Source organism: Hippichthys cyanospilos, chromosome 7, assembly GCF_059441005.1.
Source record: "Hippichthys cyanospilos isolate Australia breed blue-spotted pipefish chromosome 7, RoL_Hcya_1.0, whole genome shotgun sequence".
Classification (NCBI taxonomy): domain Eukaryota; kingdom Metazoa; phylum Chordata; class Actinopteri; order Syngnathiformes; family Syngnathidae; genus Hippichthys; species Hippichthys cyanospilos.
The window spans coordinates 2,006,462-2,026,635 of record NC_142375.1 but is presented as its reverse complement, the minus strand read 5'-3'; the positions used below and the strand labels follow the sequence as shown (position 1 = coordinate 2,026,635).

The following is a 20,174-nucleotide window of genomic DNA, read 5'->3' as shown; positions in this document are numbered from 1 at the left end:
CAGCGGCCTCGACAATGGGGGTGCGGAACATGAGTCTTAATGTCCCCCGCCCCAACAGTGACGTGGAAGATATTCTGCCGATATCTGAGACCGCGAAGTAGGAGGGATCACTGCACCACCTTTGTTGTTTTAGATTTGTACATACACTTAGAGCACCCTCTTCTGGTTACTTAGAATATTGTTATTCTCAGTAGACGTGAGTTATCCAATGTGGCATCACGCAAAAATGACAGGTTAATGTAAGAGGATTGCTGATCTTATTTTGTTTTGCCTTGGAAGAAAATTGTCCGTAAGTACACAAGTTGTCAAAATTATGAGACAGTTCATCTGTTTTGTTTATCGTTAGAAACGTTGGTGTCAGGTTCACCAAATAGACATTTATAATAATTAGCCAATAAAGAGAGAAAAGGCACTCAGTATATATTTTTCTCGAGAGAGAGAGAAGGAGTGTAGCGTTTATTTGGTCACTGCACATTCGTTCTCTAACGATACTTCTAACACCCCCCATTTTATATGATACAGAGGCATCTGATTACATGTAAAATTGGCACACAGCATACTTGTTTATATGGTACTATTTAGCAAGAATCCTTTATCAATCTTCACATTCTCTGGTAGTGCGTGTGAGCCCAGAGGTCCTGACGTCACCTCCCAGGGGCTCTGCCGTTGATGTCTCCTTATCAGCTGTTCGCACTCCGCAGTCGAATCGTCCTCGTCTTGTAGCCACAGCCAAGCTGAAAACACTCTCTTACGCTACAAATATGTACTATCATGGCAAATGTATAATACCTACTAAAAAATGATTCCTACATTTCCCTCCTGTTTATTCTACATTTGCCCCAAAAACCCTCATCAAAAGAACTTCCCATAGGCTTTATTCAATTGAATCATGTACTGGATAGCAAACTTGAAACTCCCTTCTGTTTAGTCGTTGTCATTAGACTTATGAAGCGTCGAATAAGGTTACAGGAGAAATCACTTCATCATCATCAGTTTGGTCATCGGTGTCACCCCCCACACCACCATGTCTGTACGTGTGCAAAAGATACATCTCTTGTAGTCTAGAATTTGTGGGAGCGACTGCAGATGAGATAAGTCGGACAAGTAATGCGCGAATGCAGGGAATACAACAACATCCACACAGCACAATAATTGAGGTGAACATAGTTATAGAAACCATGACAGAAAACACAAAATTCCTATATTTACCTGATGTTTTCTCCCACCACTCATCCCATGCAGAGGTGGACACTCCTGAATGTTCTTTCATCTTATGATTCAGGATGCGCAAGCCTTCAATGGCTCTTGTGAGGGACCCCTCTGGAGATGTATTATTGGGAATTAAAGTACAGCACTGGTCCCCAAACATAGCGCAAACGCCACCCCTCTCTGCAAGTATCATGTCAACTGCAATGCGGTTCTGAAATGCCATGAGTGATGTAGCAGCCAATTGTTCTTTAATAGCTATAAATCCTTCTTCAGTATAGTTCCCCAATTTATGTACATTGTAATGGGTGTAGTTGATTCGGTCTACATTTTTATTGGGTGTAATCCAAATAAAAATAGATTCCCACCCCGCTGCAATTTGATCAGCCAACTTATATACATCTGGCATGCTGCGGGGAACCCCAATTGCGTCCAAATAGGTTGGCCCACCATCCCACCAGGAAGCGCGACGCCTTCTGAACAGATGATAAAAGGGATCATGGGTTGCAACTGCTCTCTGAATATCCTCTGCTGTGGATGGGAAAATAGACACCGGTAAGAGTAGTGACATCAATGCACAAACACCAGACGCGTCCTTCAAGGAATCGAACAACTTGGTGCCCCCGCACCACCACCACACATCGCTGCGTGGCAGTAGTGGACCTGCTTGGAACACAGTTCTCTTACACCATGTTGAAGGAAGGCTCCCCACGTTATTTTGTGTTCCTGTAAGGTTTATGCAAGAAAAGTCAGCCTTTGCAACGTCAATGGAGAAAATCGGCTTGTCTGTTGTCGCTTTGGTTACAGGATACACATTATTCCATTCAATGCAAGTCGCGTTTGGTGTCCATTTTGTCATTACTTCTAGAAAACACATTGATGGGATATTTGCTGGAATTACCCGTAGTAGTGGTCTTGGACCCATACATGTAACACAACAATAATTTGCTGCCTTGGCAGCTGTTTCCGTTAATAGTAGCCAATTATTCCCTAGCTGGGTGACTCCTGTGATAGCCAAATATTTATCATCAACAGAAAGATTCCCTTTCAATTTTATCACCATTTGGGACGACTTAGTCTTTGAGATTTCATTTTTTTTATTTATGTGTACCGACAGCTTCCACGGGATCTTTTAAAGTAGAAGATACGCAAACAACAATGGTGTGATAAGGATTTACTCCCTGAGCATGTGGGCTCAAATCCAACTCCTCACATGGATTGTCGTCACATCCCCAATTTGTGGTGTTAACAGTTAGCTGTAGTCCCACTTTCACATGTGTCAATGTAAGTTTTGGCCATAAGATTTTTGCACATCTATCAGTAGTCCAATCAGACCAGTCCTCCCCTGTTTCTGCTACCAATCCTCCCCATGCCCTCGTTCTTGCGGTTAGATACCATGTGTACGGCGGTCCATAACTTTGCGCACTGTTCACATGGCGTCCCACTTTAAAAACAGTCGCTTCACTCAACTTGACTTGGGACCATGGTATAATGACAGTTGTAACATTGTTAGCTGGCAAACAAATCATTGCTGCTGAGTTGTCAAGACTATCACTCCTAGTGCATAAGGTGAATTTCTTATTATCAGGTAACCTTGTATCCTTTGTTGACCCTCCTCTATCATGGCTTACTGGTGTATGCACAGCCTTCACTGCAACAGAAACTATACAACATAACCCCACTAGTCTTATCCACATGATAGTCGTGTCGACCGAGAACCCCTAATAAGGTAGGGTGTCTTGGAAACTTCACTGGCCTCAAGTGTTTTCAGATACTATAAATCTGCTCCCACCTTCTCACCAGACTTTGCTCACCTTTCCCTCTTTTTGGGTAACTCGGTTGAGATGACTTTTTTACAATGTGTAAGGTGTATCCAAGTGTTTCTTGCTGCAGTTTTTATGGCTGTTGGTGTGGTCAGCAGTACTTGGTGAGGGCCTTCCCACTTTGGAGAGTTCCAATGTTTCTTTTTGAGGCTCCGGATCAGAACCCAGTCCCCTGGAGCGACCAGCTCTTCCTGTTGAAAAGAAGCACAATCGCCTTCTGGTAATGTCAGTTCATCTCTTTTTTCTAATGTTTTCCGAATGTAATCAGCTAAGCTAGCTTCATTATCAACTTCCCAGTGGGTGGAGAAGGCAGGCAGTCTATATGGTCTGCCAAAAAGACCTCATAAGATGTTAGACCTGAGGCACTTGTGATTTTAATATATAATTTTACAAGATCCACACACTGAGTCCAGGGTCGTTTAGTTTCTTCCATGCATTTTTTCAGTCTATTTTTTATTGTTCCATTCATTCTCTCTACTAATCCTGCAATCTGGGGGTGATATGAACATTGGTGCTTTAAGGCTATGTGAAACATTTGGTCTATTTTATCTATGATTTCGTTCACGAAATGTGTTCCATTATTGCTATAAATGGTTTCCGGTATGCCATATCTTGGTATTATATCCTTACATAATGCCTTCGCTACTGTTAATGCATCTGGTTTGTTTGTTGGAAAGATTTCTACCCATTTTCAATATGCATCTATGATGACAAGGCAATATTGTTTTCCTTCACTTTTGCTTAATTCAATGAAATCCATATGGATTCGTTGAAAAGGGTATGTTGCTTGGGAAAACTGTCCTCGTTTTGGGCGGACATTTCCCTGAGGATTATGTCGAGCACAGATCATACAGGCCCTACAAAAGTTTTTTGAAAATGTATTAAAACCATACGTTGTATATATTTGTTGTATTTGTCCTACCATACCCCCGCTGACACGAGTCACCCCATGTGTCAATATAGCAGCCCACCTGAAAAGATTTTTCGGAAGAATTGGCTTGTTATCTGTGCTGACGTAAATGCCATCAATAAGAACTGCCCCTTTAGTCACCCATTGTTTTTGTTCTTGCACAGGACTTTGTTGTTGCATGTCCATGAGAATATCATCCCATAGAACATTATCTAGTGGCGTGCAATCAGCCACCCCTAAAAAGGGTTTTGTAGCTGCTGCTTTTGCTGTCCTATCTGCAAACGCATTCCCCAAAGTAACCTCATCAGTCCCAGTAGTGTGCGCCGCACACTTGCACATTGCGATTTGAAACGGCAACTGAACAGCATTTTACAAACTTGATAGGAGTTCAGCATGCGTTACTGGTTTCCCAGCAGATGTTATCATCCCTCTATTTTTCGCAATATTGCGCAAATACATGACATGTAGAGAAAGCCTATTGACCGTCAGTATAGATTGTGACAACTCTTCCCATCATTAACTTACATGCCTCCGTCAGAGCCACAAGCTCAGCAGCCTGAGCTGAATAATGGGAAGGAAGTGGTTCTGATCTTAGCACAGTGTCCAGTGAAACCACAGGATACTCTGATTGTGTTTTTCCAAACTCATTTTTCTTAGATGAACCGTCAACAAAAAGGACGGTTCCGTTCTGTAAAGGTTTGTCTTTTAAATCTGGTCTACATTTAGTTGTTTGTTCTGCCAGTTCCTGACAATCATGTTGACCACCATCCTCAGGAAGTGGCAGTAACGTGGTTGCAAATAAGAGTATTTTTTCGTTGTGCAACTTGTTTGTTAGCTCGAGAGGTGCTATCTATCATTAGCTGATTACGTGTTTTATTTTTCTAGTTTTACGGCGACCTAAAGAGGGTAATGGTCAATGGCCATTGTTCAAATAAAGCACACTAAAAGGAAAGACAGTCTGGTTGTTTGAAACATCGTTATCCAGCTGTCTAGCTGGTGAAAAACCCGACGCTTTGGAGTGAGGACGGCATAAAGAGCTTCTATAAAAGTTTGTGTTTGATATACAGTATACAGCATATATGATTGTATTTATATTATGATTGTATACATTATTTATGTGTGTGCATTGTTCACTAAATAAATCTATCAATTAAACAATGGGAGACAGAATGCTGTTAAAGAGAGGATGTTGTAGTTGGTAGACGAGTTAAAAAAAATATATACTGTATATATACAAAAAAAAAGTAAACTTTCATATACCATCTTTTTGCATAAATACCTGTTAATATGACCTGTGGCTTATACTCCAGTGTGGCTTATCCGTGGCAAAAGATGTTTTTTTAGTAAATTTTTGCTGCTGCGGCTTATATACAGGTGCAGCTTATAGTCTGGAAAATACAGTACTTAATTTTTGTCTGAACACCCTTTAATTGACTATAATTTTGATTTTTACGAAAACTCATTGTTGGCCTAATATATGACTAAACTGCCTTTGAGATTTACAGAACCACAGCAACTTTTATGTGAATCGACATTTTTCCTAATATGTTATAGAGTACTGTATACATCTACAGTATAAGGTTTTTTAGTTCAACATATACATTTTAATCGAAAGATAATTTTACATTTTCTTTTATATTTACCAGAAGTCCAGAACTGGGCTGTTATCTTAATTTACAACTAAATTGCTTTCAAGGTTAACAAAATTGCATTTGACATCTACGAAAAGTGGTTGCTCACCTAATTTATGACAAAATTGCCTTTGCGAACTACCAAAACACGTTAGGTTCATTGAAGGCTGGTCTTTGACATATATTTTTTTAGAAAATATAAATTTTTATATCTCGAAATCGTCATATAAAATAATGTGCTATTTGTCATATAAAAGTGTGCTAGGTTCATTAAGGACGAGTGATGAAGCGTGATGAAAGAAAAGCTGTTAAGTTTGTCAAAATTTCCTTAAGTTCACGAAAATACAATAGGTTAATTGAACACTAGTCTTTGATATGTTTTAAGAAAATATACAAATATATCTATCAATCATCATATAATGTAATGTGCTATGCCCATAAAAGACGAGTGAGGAAAATGTGACGAAAGAACATCTGTTAAATTTGTCGGAATTGCCTGAGGTTTACAAAAACACAATAGATTCTTTGAAGACTAGTCCTTGATATTTTTTAGAAAATATACAAAAATATATCTGTAAATCTTCATATAACGTAATGTGCTAAGTCCATTAAAGAAAAGTGATAACATGTGATGAAAGTACTGTTGAGGTTGTCGGAATTGCCTTTGATGTTCACGGAGCGTAAATGTCGTGAGTGGCGTGAACTGACAGGCAATGGCTCAGGCCTTGTCTACATGTAGCCGGGGTTCTTGCAAACTGGCATTACATGTCTTTGTTTTGCCCTATTTGCTATACGTGGCTGGGATTTTTTTTTTTTTCATTGAAACCGAATGTTTCAAAACCTTCAGCTAAAGTGCAGATTTGCCCAAGCCTCCAGTTTCGTGGTTGTGTGTAACCTGCTTAAACCGTAGATTTGCGACATCACGTTACTCTTTTTGTTGCTAAAGACGCAGATACTGGTGGTGTCAGAGGTGGAAGTTCTTTCTTATTGGAAAGAACTTGGCGACACTACTGCCCCCGAGCGACTTGGCATGCTTGTAAGTGAAAGGAATCGCACTGTGCTGGATTCATATAGACACGATTTCTTAAAATATACAAACAACAACAACAAGGGGGCGGCTATGTGGGTTTAAATGAGCCGGTTACATGTAGACAAGGCCTTAGATGCAAGAAGTGCTCTTCTTCTTGCCTCCATCTTGACTGTCAATGTCAACGTGTTTGGTGGGGGTGGAAAATCCCAATCACATTCCTGGCGCGCTTCAACCTTGCATCTGTCACTCCATCACTCCTTTGTTCCCTTTCTCCTCGGAATACTAAAGCGCCTTACCTAAGCTTCCGTTTTTTTGCACGCTTGACTGTGAATTTGTCCTAAAAGCTGGAAATAGTGAATATCTTAATCACTCAATGGGGAAGCCAAAGCATAAATTTATGTTATGGGTCAAACCCATATAACACATTCATTACCAGTCTATTAAAAAAAAAAAAAATGTTTCTGGTAGTGAATGAGTTAAATGTTACAGTAAAAGTTTTTTTGGGGGGTACCAAGTCCTCTGTTAATTATATATGGCCAACATATCCGATTAAAAATGACATTTTCGTTGGTGCACTTTAAAATTAATGTCGTTTTTTTAGCTGAGCTCAACTAGGGTCAAAATGACCCACAAATACTAGTGCGGTTTTCTGAGGAAAAAAATTGGGCTTAGGAAGGAAAATGGGAAGGAAAATTGGCTTGTTTTAGTAGGTTTAGAAGCTCAAATAAACTTTTTTCTGTCACTTGGAAAATTGAACACACCTCCAGGTCTTATTGACCCATAAATTTTATTGACGTTCCTAAATTCAATAAATTTGTGCTAATTCTAGCACATAATACACTCATTAAAACAAAGTATCAAATTTGGATTTTAGACATTTCTGCCACGTTTCGTCAAAATGACCCAGAGACTTCTTTGCAATCAAACATAAAGGGAGGCTTAACCTTTTTTTGTCTCTTATTTTTACAGTTGTAATTTTTACAGTGGGGCTCAAATGTATGTTTCATTTTCACTATTTTTTTTTTCATAATTTTAGCTTCAAACAAAGACATATTATGATGTTTTTATTTTTTATCAGATCCCAGATACTTATTAATAATTTTCAGAGTTTTTTTTCAAGTGTTTGGCTAAAGGTCAGTTTAAAAATAGCTTGAAATATTTGTTAAGCAATAGGTCACTTCATTTAATAATTTCTAAAAGAAATCGATTACCAGTACTCTAATTGATCTATTTTTGAATCAACTTCTTTAGGAACTGTAAGTCCCCAAATAATTAATTACTTGAGGGTTGGTAATTGATCACTTTAGGTTCTAAAATACTAAAAGTAATTACTAACTTTATGTACTAAAGTACTAGAAGTAATCACTTACTCTAGGGCAAGTGTGTCAAACTGATTTTTATCGTGGGCCACATTGTACTTATAGTGTCTGTTAGAGGGCCGGAATAAATCTAAAAAAAGTCTAAAAAAAGCTACAATTTTAACGTACCCCTTTAATTTCTCTAAAATCCTGAAAATTTAGGACTCAAAAATAGAAAAACGTGTCTAATAAACGCCGTTTTTGCTGGTTTACATCTTTCCCTAGTTTTGAAAACAGAGGCCGATTAAAAACTGTTCAGAAGATAGATAGAACAGAAAATGGTTATTTTTGAAGACAATCTGCAAGTTTAGCTAGGAACTTGAAATCAAATCAGCATTTGGCGGGCCACATAAAATGATGTGGCGGGCCGCTTCTGGCCCCCGGGCCTTGAGTTTGACATCTGTGCTCTAGGGTTAGTAATGGATTATATTGTCTTCTAAAGTTTTAAAAGTAATCACTTGAGATAATAAAGTAATTTTAAATTTACTGCTTAAGTGCAGTAATTTTACTTTATTTTTTAATTAATTTTCAATTTTATAAATTTCTATTTTTAATTTCCTTTAATTTTACTTTATTAGAATAAATCAGAAATGTATTTTTACTAAAAAAGTATGTTTTCAGTACTTGTTCGCGTGAGATAATTGGTTACTTTGATACTCAATTCCCTAAAGTATGTTACTGAATGAATTGATTACTTGTTTATTAGTGCTTAATTTGTTTAGCATTTTTAGACCTTCCAAACACTTAAAAAAAAATAAAAAGTTTCTTGGATTGGATTGGATGTCTGGATTTAAAAGAAATGTAAAAATATGTTTTTGGAATTGAATGATTTAATATTCCATATTAGATGTATTTTAAGTAGATTGAATTGCTATTATTTTGAATCCATATTCCAAGTGGTGCATTCTCCGTTGTACATTTGCCAGAGACAAACAGGAGATGCTCGCAATCATTCGTAGATACTTGTGTGCGCTCTAATGCTATTGCATTAATTAATTAATTATTTGCATTAGTTAATTGCTCATTGTTATGAATGTGATTGCCCTTATTCTCATTTATGTGCCGTCAACACAGCGTAGCAAAATAGCAGATAAATACATCCTGTATCCTGTCGTGTTTTTCCAGCCGCGGATGTTGGGGGAGCGCCCATCAAAACTGTGAGAAAAACTTGACAGTTGTGATCTTTGTTCAAATGATCGTGGCCAACATGCAACTAGTTTAACTTCTTTGGGAATTTGGCAGGCTGCGCAGCCCCCTGCTGGGCGATCCAGTGGCCCAACGGCATTTTCACTTGCGTGGCTCCTGACAATTTTGACGCAGAATAGACTAGATGTTGTGGCAGAAGTGATATTTTGCAATTTTGGTGAATTCAATTGAGGCACAGGGAGACAGATTCTAAATAAAATAATTAAATAAATAAATAGGGCCCCAAGTTTTGTTCTCTATGTCATCTCTAATTACAGTGGACCCCCAGTTTACGAGATTAATCCGTTCCGCGGTTGGGATCGGAACACAAATTCGCCGTATGGCAGGCAATCCAAACCAATCCAAATGTTAATTCGTTAATGTTGTGAAACCCCAGGTAAAAACATCAAAATTGTATATACATATTAGAAAAATTGTATCAAAATAGTATAGTAAGTGCTTCATATATAAAATATACATGTACACAATTGAAAAAACATCATAAATAAAAAAATATAGACAGGATTTGTTTACCTTTATGTGATGAGTTTGTTATAGCCATATTCCCTAGAGAGGGTAGCCTACCCTACCTTAGCCTTCGTATTTTTCGATTATCTCCAACTTCATTTCCATATAAATCATCTTCTTACTTTTCTCTTTAACATCACTGGTGATCTTGGGACCCATGGCTCACCCATTAAAGTTTGAAATAAACAGTCAAACTCACAATAAATAGTTATTTTAAGCACTCAGACGTGATTTAGTCCGTAGCATCCCGCCATCTTGACAATGGCACCAACCAATAGCAGACCAGTATCTTAGGGAGTCGTGACGCAGACCAATAGCAGACCAGCCTCTGAGTGACGCATTGTAGCGCAGGCAGTTTGACGGGACCAGAAAATAAGAGAAATTACCTAAAAAGGCCTGACCACAGAGACAAAACAACACAAATACAGCCAACCCCTAGGGTGATGACAGTTGTTTTTGTCATAAAGCAGGAAAAATACCGTTAAGAGAGGACAATAAAATGTCGCAGATCACGTCGTAAACTGAAAAAAACGTATCCCGGGGATCCACTGTACCTCAGTGTCCATTGTCATTGTTGTCATAAACTTGTTTTACCGGGCTCCGGTGTTAACTGTGTGTAAAGGAGGAGGAAGCTGTTACCTGTGTTCTCATCTTCTCCAGGGGGTCCATTCAGCACCAGAATTTTGAGGATGATCGAGTGCCAGAAGAAGTACTCGTCCAACCAGGGAGCTAGATGGCCGCAAAGGACGAGGACCAAAAAATTGGGGCCGTTTCACACCACCGATGAATGACCTGAAAATAGTTGAAGCCTTCGTTCTTGTTGCTTCCTGTTCACTTGATTCTGCAACATATTCTCGTGCGGCTTTCTCCAATGGATACTGCAATGACTTCTCATCGGGCCCAGCGGCCAAGAGATAATGCCAACGGAGGTTTCTGGCCCACCCTAGGCTCGTTCCTGGGCTGGCTCGTCCTGCTGGCCGTCTTGCGGTTGCCGGCGGCGACAGCCGACTGCTGGCTCATCGAGGGTGAGAAAGGCTTTGTGTGGTTGGCCATCTGCAGCATGAACCAGCCGCCCTATGAGTCCATTCCGGCCCACATCAACAGGTATTGCCCATTCCAGGTCCAGTTTCATCTACGGGCCAAACTGAGAATTTCCATCTGCCTTTATGTGCCGAACACAGCACTATTGTGGATCTAAGGCTGAATGAGAACAAGATCCGCTCGGTGCACTACTCTTCGCTCAGTCGCTTTGGCAACCTCACCTACCTGAACCTCACCAAGAATGACATCAGTTACGTGGAGGATGGCGCCTTTTCGGCGCAGTTCAACCTGCAGGTAAATCAGACAGGGTAAAAGTGATAGGTTGAATGATGGCATTGACACATGGTTAAAGTGACAAGTTGTCAAGCCGTTAAGATGACAGCACTGACAAGGAGTTGTTCACACGAATTAGATTACGGCATTCCTTTTCAGACTAATCTTAAAGGTGTTTTTACCAGCAATCTTCCATAAGTAATAGTTCAGCCGCCATGTTGTCCACTCGAAAAAGAAATTTCGAAAGACACACGTTTTTGAAAATCTGTTTCTGAGAGGCGTGGTTGCCGAAATAAATGTCATTTGACGCGCGGAATGGAATTTGCGGACGTGTTATGCTTAAACCAAGCTTGACACTTGAAGACAGGATAAAAGTAATAAAGATGGATGAAGCAAAGTGAAAAACAATATATATTAAATTTGCAATTTCTTTCTTTCCTTTTTCTTTTAAATGTTGTATGATTTTGTTTTTCAGATTGTAGATTGCAAAACATGTTTTATACGTTTATATCCAAGACAAATATTTGCTGTTGTGAAAAGTCCCCTGTTCTGAAAATTTTCTGGGAGCAAATATGATTTTTTGTTGTAGAGTTCTATTGTAGTAAAGTTGACAACAGGCATTCCATTGAGATATGGTTCATATGGAACGTTATGTGATAGCATTGACAAATGGTTGAAGTGTCTGAGACCCATTGCGTGACAAGTTACACAAAGGCTTTGACACATGGTAAAAGTAACAATAAATAAGTGATGACATATTATTACATATTGACCTGATTTGACACATGCTCTAAGTGGCATCATTGACAATTTACTAGATTAACACTTAAACCACATCAATGCCTATACTTGTTTTCCTCCTTAACCATGTTTTACCTTGCGTCAATGTCACTGATCAAAATTAAATGTGGCATGACCTTACCACCGACGTATCCGTAAAAGTCATTTTTCTGGCATCAAGGTAGCTGTCATCTGAACATCCACAAGGAAAGTGTCCCTCCAGACCAAACTAATCAATTCAGAGTATTCCCGTGTCTTCCTGTCACTTTGCCCAGAGATGTTACAAAAACTTTGATGCTTTGATCAGCATTCAGCATCAAGGGTGTGTTGAACTGGCATCTCTCTCACAGTAGCTCACTGGAGATTACCAGTAGTAATCCCACTCGTTTTTGCTTCCCCACTCACCATCCTCATGACCTCCCCCAAGGTTCTCCAGATGGGTTTCAACAAACTGAGGAACCTGACGGAGGGAATGCTGCGAGGCCTGGGAAAGCTGCAGTACCTTTACCTGCAGGCCAACCTAATCGAAACTGTCACACCCAACACCTTCTGGGAGTGTCCCAACATTGAGAACATTGACCTCTCCATGAACAGGTACCTTTTAACCAAGAGGTTGTAGCCCAGTGACTGGTCAGTTCCGGCCACCATGATTCCGATCTCATTCTGGTTCTTACCTGTAACTCTGAACAACATTAGGCCAGGACTGGGCAAATTGTTTCAAATATATTCTTGTCTTCCTTAGGATCCAGGCACTGGATGGTAGTCTGTTCTCAGGACTGTCGAAGCTGACCACCTGTGAGTTGTACACCAACCCTTTCAACTGTTCCTGTGAGTTTCTGCCATTCCTGCGCTGGCTCGCCGCCTTCCCCAACCGAACCAGCGAGCGCATGGTCTGCGACTCCCCTCACGGCTTTTCTGGCTACAACCTGCTGAGCCCCAACCCTCGCGCGCCCACTCAGCGCAATGCGCTCCACGTGCTGAGTCTAGTATGCACTGAGGATGGCAGCAACTCCACCACCTTCTACATCGGTGGCCTGCTGGATGCCACCACGTCATCACCAGACTTCTCCCCGTGCGGATTGGACGACTGTGCATCGGGAACGCCACCTGATGAAGTCATCTACCACACAATCTTCACCGAGATCAATCCCGTCATGACGCTGAAGCAGGTGCTCCACTCCAGCGCCGTGATTACGGTGGAGATCCCGCATCCATACCGGAAGATGTACATCCTGATGTTATACAACAACAGCTTCTTCACCGACATTCAGAACCTGAAGTACCAGAGGCAGGACATTGAACTGACCAACCTGAAAGCAAACACGGACTATACGTATTGCGTGGCCTCCATACGCAACTCCCTGCGTTTTAACCATACCTGTCTGACAGTCTCCACAGGTCGCGGGTCCAGACCGGAAAGGATTGCCAATCAGTCATCGGCCACCCACTACATCATGACCATCCTGGGCTGCCTGTTCGGAATGCTTCTTTTTCTAGGTCTGGTAGTCCACTGCCTAAGACGGAAGAGAATCGCGGAGGAGAAAGAGCACAAGGTGAGCCGGATCCAGAGAACCCTGATAGAGCTCAAGTATGGTGAGGAAGAGGATATTGAAGGTGGTGGAGTTCCTGTTTCTCAAAAGCTAACCCCTGGCGGGGACAGTCTGCCCAGGATGCCATACTTGCCTCAAGGCACCGAGATAGAGCCCTATCAGTTGCAGGAAGAGACGGAGACACCTGTGCACAAGCCTGCCAAGCTGAACTACTTGGAGGTGCGTGGGTCCGGCATGGAGCGGGAGATGTCACCTCAGGCCAACCCCCAGAGTTCCGTGGCCGAGATCTCCACTATTGCCAAGGAAGTGGACAAGGTCAACCAGATCATCAACAACTGCATTGATGCCCTCAAGTCTGAGTCCACTTCTTTCCAGCAGGGCATCAGGTCTTCTACCTCGGCGGGTGGGGGGGCTGTATCCACTGTCGAGCCACAGCTAGTGCTCCTCTCTGAGCAGGCAGGGGACAGAGGGGACGAGTTTCTCTCCCCAGTCTACAAGGGGGGACGAGGGGGACGGGGCTACCACCATTCCTTGCAGAGGCACCACAGCATGGAAGCCCCTGTGACTTCCAAGAGACCCAGCACCTCTTCGTCCCCTGGCTCGGCCCGGAGTCCTCCTTCATTCCACTCGGAGGGGGCCTACCGGAGCTCAGAGACTCGCTACACCGAGAGGAGCTCACCCGGCGACCGGAATGGCGAGGAACCGGCCCACGCGGTAAACCCAGCGGCGGCCATTCTGCGAGCTGAGGCCCAGAGAATTCGGCAGTACCGCGAGCACCGCCACTCATACCCGGGCTCCCAGGAAATGCAGCACCACCCGCAGATCATGCAGGAGGTCAACTACCACCTCGAGGGACGCAAGCTTTCTGCCCTGGACCCGCTCACACTCAGCCGGCAGGCCAAGCAGAGGGAGCTGGTGTATTCCCAGCTGGCCCCCCACTACTCCTTGTCCCCCCAGTACCACAACCTCAGCTACTGCTCCAGCCCAGAAGAGGATGATGAGGAGGAGGAAGAAGAGGAAGGACTCCTTTGCACCCCGACTCTGGGCCTGTGGGAACGCTTCAAACTGCACCGGAAGCGGCACCGGCAGACGGCCATGGAGGACGAAGGCTATGTGGCAGCCGGGCACGCGCTGCGTCGCAAAGTCCAGTTCGCCAAGGACGAGGATCTACACGACATTTTAGACTACTGGAAGGGGGTCTCGGCCCAGCAGAAGGCCTGAGGACAAGTGAAAACAACACTGTGGACAACCTGTACATAAAAAACAAAATAAAACAAAACAAACACAAAACCCAGGAAGTGAAAAATCAAAAACAGGAAAGTGGAAAAGAATCACAATTTAGATATTTTTATTCCTAGTCTAACGATACTAATAGGTCCAACTTATGTAGCTGTTTGTATGTTTTCACAGAGAGAGGACATTAAGTCACCTGGCAAACCATCCTCAAATTTTGGGATAGATTGCCGTTCTTCTTATTTCGGAAGTCATCAAGAGACAAGGAAACGGGCTAACTTTTTGAGAGACGTTATAAGGGATTGGACATTGTTGTGATTTTCTTCCAGAACAAGTCGCCAGGCAACATTTGTGCTCCCTTTCCCCTGCAAGCCACTCGAAATTTTATACTGATGCGTTTCCACTTGAAAAAAAATCAGGGACTATTTTGAGTACCTGAGTACTTATCGTTGATTATCACTGCTATGTCTTCGCTCAAGCGGATTCATTATCTTTCAGTGTAGAGTATTGTGAAGAAAAATATCCAGTTCTCTGCAGTGAGCCTTTCTCCTCTCAGAATATCAAGAGTACTCTGATTTGTGTTTATAAACTGAGCTGGTTGCTCGTTATTGGAGCTCATCCGTCATCACCACGTTCTCTACATAACTGTTATGTTAGCATTTGCGTAGCCTGTTGCCATGTGCTTGCAGCATTCGGCTCCACCCTTTACGGTTTGCTCCTGCTCCCCTTGGTCTCCTCATGGATAAAATTTGAATTCATTTCGTAAAAAAAAATAAAATAAATAATAATAATAATAATAATAATAATAACTGTGGGTGGCTCCTCCATCTGGCTGATCTATTCTCTCTAAAAATGACAAACACCGTGCTAGCACTATGAAGCTCCACACTTGCTGCAGCAGTCCTCAGTCTCTTGCATAAATCCTACCTAAGACCTACAGAATTATTTGCAGTGAAAAAGCAAGCACCTCAGACATAACGGTGCATGTTGTCATCTTTGCAGTCGTCAACTCCACATTTTCCAATTTGTTGCTGCTCTCCTTCACCTCCTCATGGAAAAAAGTTGCTGCAGTGGCCCTCAGTCTCCTCTTGGATAAATCCTACCCAAGTACAACAGAATTATTTTCATTGAAAAAGCATGCATCTTCAACATATGCTAACAATAATGATGACTGTATGAAACTCCAAGCTGTCGGTCATGCTGCAGTGGCCCTTTGTCTCCCCTTGGATAAGTACTTCTTGGATAAGTAATTCAGAACCTTTTGCAGCGAAAAAGTAAGCACGTCAAACAAATGCTAACATTAGCGGTGCCTATTTTAAACCCCTCCAGACCCTCACGTTCCGCTTCGAGAAAATCGCCCATGTTTGTTATTTTTTCTCATGGTGACCTTGAAATGGATGCTGAATACTGTTTGCAGTGGAAACGCAACCACCTCAAATTTGGCGAGTGCCATATAATGTGCCAGATACTCCTGAATTCTCCTTGCCAAACACTTTCATATCCAGAAGAATTAAGAAAATGACAATATCTTATTATTATTATTATTATTAATATTATTATTATTAACAATATGAATTTTTGTCCCTATCATCTTACTGTTCCTATGATCCTTTCTCATGTATTTGAATGTGGCACGGGACTTGATAGCATGGGACACAAGGGCGCCCTCTTTCTACCTGGAGGACAGACTACAACAGTGCCCCTGTTCAAAATGCTTCTAGAACTTTCTATATATTTGCAACAGATGTTTTGGAAACCTTTCAGACTTTTCTCCCCACCTGGAGTTAGTTAGTGCAGGTTTTTTGACTTAAAAAAAAAAAAAAAAACTTAAAGTGAATGTCTGTAATTCCTACGAAAAAAGTGGGAAAAACTGCACTGTTGAAACATTTTTTGGGGAAAAAAAGAAATCTTCTGTAAAAAATAATGCCGTAGCTTCACTGTGTGTCATCGCGACAACGTTTGTAACTCTTGTTGTTCATTTTGTTTTTTGTGTTTTTTTTGTACTTTTGTTTTGTGTGAATCGCTGATTTGAAAAACGAAAAAATGCAGCAACCAACATGGTTTGTGTTGTGTTTTTGTGATGGTCTTACTAGAAGACACCTGACCCGACGTCGGTCCGACCCCTGGGTCAGCGACCAAACGAGACAGAACACAACCATGGCGGACTGTGTTGTTTTATTTTATTTATTTATTTTTTCTGTTTCCTACACAAGATAATTAGGCCCAGTGAAGATGCAGAAGAAAAAGTTGGCAGGATTTGGATCTTGATCTAGTCTGACTTTATTCTCAAAATAAACTCTTTTCGTACCAAATGTTATTGGAAAAAGGCAACCACCTGCTCCCATCTTTCGTAGCTATCGAGAGCGATACTTCATTACTACAGTGCTCATTTTCCATTAAAAAAAAGGAAAACGTAGTCAATGGCAAACAGTATTTTACATGATGAGAATTCTTGTCGCTGGCAAGGAAACAGAATTCTGAGAATAAAATCAGAATACTGACCTTCACGTGAAAATTAAAGTTAAAATGTATTTCAAAAAGAATTTATAAGTCCAAATTCTGACTTGAAGGGAGAAATTTGAAAAAAGTCAAAATTTTGACTTTCTAGTGAGAATATCTCCCTTTACAGTTAACATTGTCTTGAAAATGAGATGTCTGACAACTGTCATTTTCAAGTCTGATTTCTGACCTTGTGAAAATGTACGTTTTAAATGTCTCTCAAAAAGAATTTCTGAAAATTCTGAAAATAATGTCAAAAGTCTGAGAACAAAGTCAGAGTTCCAAGATAAAAATCGATTTTTTTTTCTCCACTGGCCCTAATCTTTGGTAGGTTCCTCCCACGGTGCCAAATTTTCCAAACGGCAAGTGGTCTTGCTCTCTCTAAACATTGCCCACATTTGCCAAATGAGAAATTTGCACAAGAAGGTGTCACCTTTTTTCATTGAGCCAATCCTCCTTAAGACCAAAGTACTGTGCTAAAAGGAATTGACAAACCCTTGCAGGCCCACACACACACACACACACACACACACACACACACTTTACAAAACACAGGTTGAATGTATTCTTTCCGACGCGTTAATTGAAAATTTTCAATAGGAAAAGGGCCCAACTGGTACTCTCAACGCTATGGAGCATTTCTGGTCATCGCCTTTAACATTGTCAAGAAAATGTAATTTTTTTCTCTTTTGTTTTGGAACAGTGTCCCTAGACCTGTTGCCAAGGTGTTCTTGTGACAATCCCATTTTTAAAATTAATCATGTTTTTTTTTTTCTCATATATTAAGAAAAAGCAAGTTGAAAGGTGAAAATCTCCACTTGTCATTTTGAACCTTGGATTCTACTTAGATAATTAGAACTGGACCTGAGAATTATGAGAATAAAGTCAGGATTCTCAAAGTCAGAATTTTGACTCACTTTTTCAGAATTCTGACTTCAAAGTGAAGCTTCTGACCTAAACATGATAATTGTGAGAATAAAGACTAAGATCAAATTTCCGAAGTCAAAATTCTGAGAAAAAATTCTATTTTTGAAACGAGAATTCTGTGAACTTCTAACCCTAACCCAGATCTTCAAAGTTTTCACTTTTAAGTCTGAATTCAGACAATAATGAACTTGGAATTCTGCCTTCAATTTTAGTCAAGATTCTGAGATAAAGTATCTTTAAAAATTCAGACTAAAATGTGAATTCTGAGGATGAAGTCACAATTCTCGGACGAGACAGACTTTTGACTTTAAAGCTTTCACTCAAAATGAGAATTGTAAAAATAAAGACTAAAATCACATTTCTCACTTCTGAATAGTCAAAATTCTGAGGACAAAGACTATAAAATTTCAGATTTAAGAATTCAGCAAATAGAGACTCAAATAAAATTTCTGAGAATACAGACTACTGACAATAAAGTCAGAATTCTAAGATGTCAGAATTTTTACTTTAAAGTTCTGTCAAAATTCTCACTTTAAAATGAGAATTCTGACAATACTTTGAAATGAAATTTCTGACAGCAAACCCAGAGTTTTGACTTTTGACTTTAGAAGACTTGAAGATTTTATTCTCTGAATCTTGACTAAGGTCAAAATCCAAAGTTGAAAATGTGAATTCTGAGACTAAAGACTAAAGTAACTTCAAATCCGACTTTTGACTTTAGTGAGGATTTCGAGAATAAAGTCTTAGAAAGTCAATTTATAGTCAAAATCCAGATTTTGAAATGAAAAATCTGAGAGTAGAAACTTTGAAATACAATCTCCGACTTCAAACTTGAAATTCTTCAATTTTAGCCAAGATTCAGAGAAGAAAGACTTCAAAGTCTCTTCAAAATAAACATTCCGTCTACAATGAGAATTGTGGGAATAAAGTCAGAATTCTCAGATCGATCAGACTTTTGATTTTAAACTTTTCACTTTAAAATCAAGACTCTGACTTTAAAATGAGAATTCTGAGAGAAAAGACTAACATTTCTGAATTCAAATTTAGAATTCTGGCTTTGATTTTAGTCAAGATTCTGAGAATTAAGACTTGTCTTCTGTCTTCAAATTTAGAATTTAAAGTTAAAATTCTCACTTTGATTTAAGTCAAGATTTTGAGAATAACAATGTTAAATACTCTTTAAAATAAAGTTCATGCTAAAATGAGACTTTGAAATGAGAATTCTGAGACTAAAGACAAATAAGATCTCTGAATTTAGAACTCTGGCATTAGCCAGGATTCCGAAATTAAAGACGAGAAAGTCAAGATTCAAACACTGTGAAATGAAAATTCTGGCCTTATTTTCAGACACTAAAAGCAACATCTAGATCACTGGTGTCAAAGTCAAGGCCTGGGGGCCACATCCGGCCCGCCACTTCACTTTTTGTGGCCCTTGAAATGCTGATTTGACTTCAGGTTTCTGACTAAAATACCAAAATTGCAAGTTGTCTTTAACTTTTAAAAATTCGGGGGAAGAAAAAACAAACATTTTCTTATTCTCCAAATCTCTTTTGAACAGTTTTTGCCGGCTTCTGGTATCAATTCTTGGTAAATGTGTGATCAACACACTTAAAATGTATTTGAATTCACAGTCATTCGGGCCCTCTGATAGAAACTATCACTAAAATGCGTCCCAAAATAAAAATTTGTTTGACACCACTGGTCTAGATCATGAGGCATTGTTTTCTGTCAGGCTTTCCTTTTTGTACAATTTAAGACAAAATTCTCGTGAGAACACGCAGATGTTCTTTTTTTTTTTTTTTTTGCATCACAAAGTGCATTGGAAGGCACTTAAAAAAAGCAGCCTTTAAAAAAAATCTCCTTGTTTTACTTGTCATTGTTTGTTTTCCAAACTGAATTTGCTTTGCTCATCTTGTTTATTGTTTTCCAAGCGGACACACCATGTTGTCATGGTAGGTATTAGCACCGCTATGCTCTTTGTTGGACTCGTTTTTATTTTCACCGAGGTCATCATCGACAGGACTTTTGAAAATCGGACGCCTGGAAAAACAGGTTGCAGCATGTCCTGTTTGGACACCGAACCAACGCCAGAAATTTCTCGGCGAAGAGACGGAAATCTGTCAGATGCTTTTCTTCTTTATTTCTGTCTTTTTTCTTGTCAAGCAAATAAAAAGAGCACAATAAAAATCTAGTTCTTTCA

General features: G+C 40.3%; 2 protein-coding genes across 4 annotated transcripts in view; one reads left to right on the top strand and one right to left on the bottom strand.

Moving 5' to 3' along the window:
* Nucleotides 1–20,174, top strand: part of LOC148420617 (protein ELFN1-like) — a 104,036-nt gene extending 83,862 nt beyond the window's left edge. For 2 of the 3 annotated variants that reach the window (XM_088419251.1, XM_088419252.1), the window contains 4 exons: nucleotides 10,332–10,775; nucleotides 10,853–11,006; nucleotides 12,193–12,359; nucleotides 12,508–20,174. In XM_088419251.1, coding sequence (XP_088275377.1) covers nucleotides 10,543–10,775; nucleotides 10,853–11,006; nucleotides 12,193–12,359; nucleotides 12,508–14,536 — 2,583 coding nt within the window. In that variant the 5' untranslated portion in view covers nucleotides 10,332–10,542 and the 3' untranslated portion in view covers nucleotides 14,537–20,174. Of the gene's footprint in view, nucleotides 1–5,939; nucleotides 10,776–10,852; nucleotides 11,007–12,192; nucleotides 12,360–12,507 lie in introns of those variants that run through there. The other variant, XM_088419253.1, reaches the window with a different exon arrangement.
* LOC148420618 (syncytin-1-like) lies at nucleotides 832–3,239 on the bottom strand. Its single transcript, XM_088419258.1, has one exon. It carries the CDS (start codon nucleotides 2,267–2,269, stop codon nucleotides 944–946), a length of 1,326 nt encoding a protein of 441 aa, XP_088275384.1. The 5' UTR covers nucleotides 2,270–3,239; the 3' UTR covers nucleotides 832–943.

Excerpts from the sequence above, each read along its gene's own strand:
- LOC148420618 (XM_088419258.1), bottom strand. The coding sequence starts at position 2,269 with ATGGTGATAAAATTGAAAGGGAATCTTTCTGTTGATGATAAATATTTG.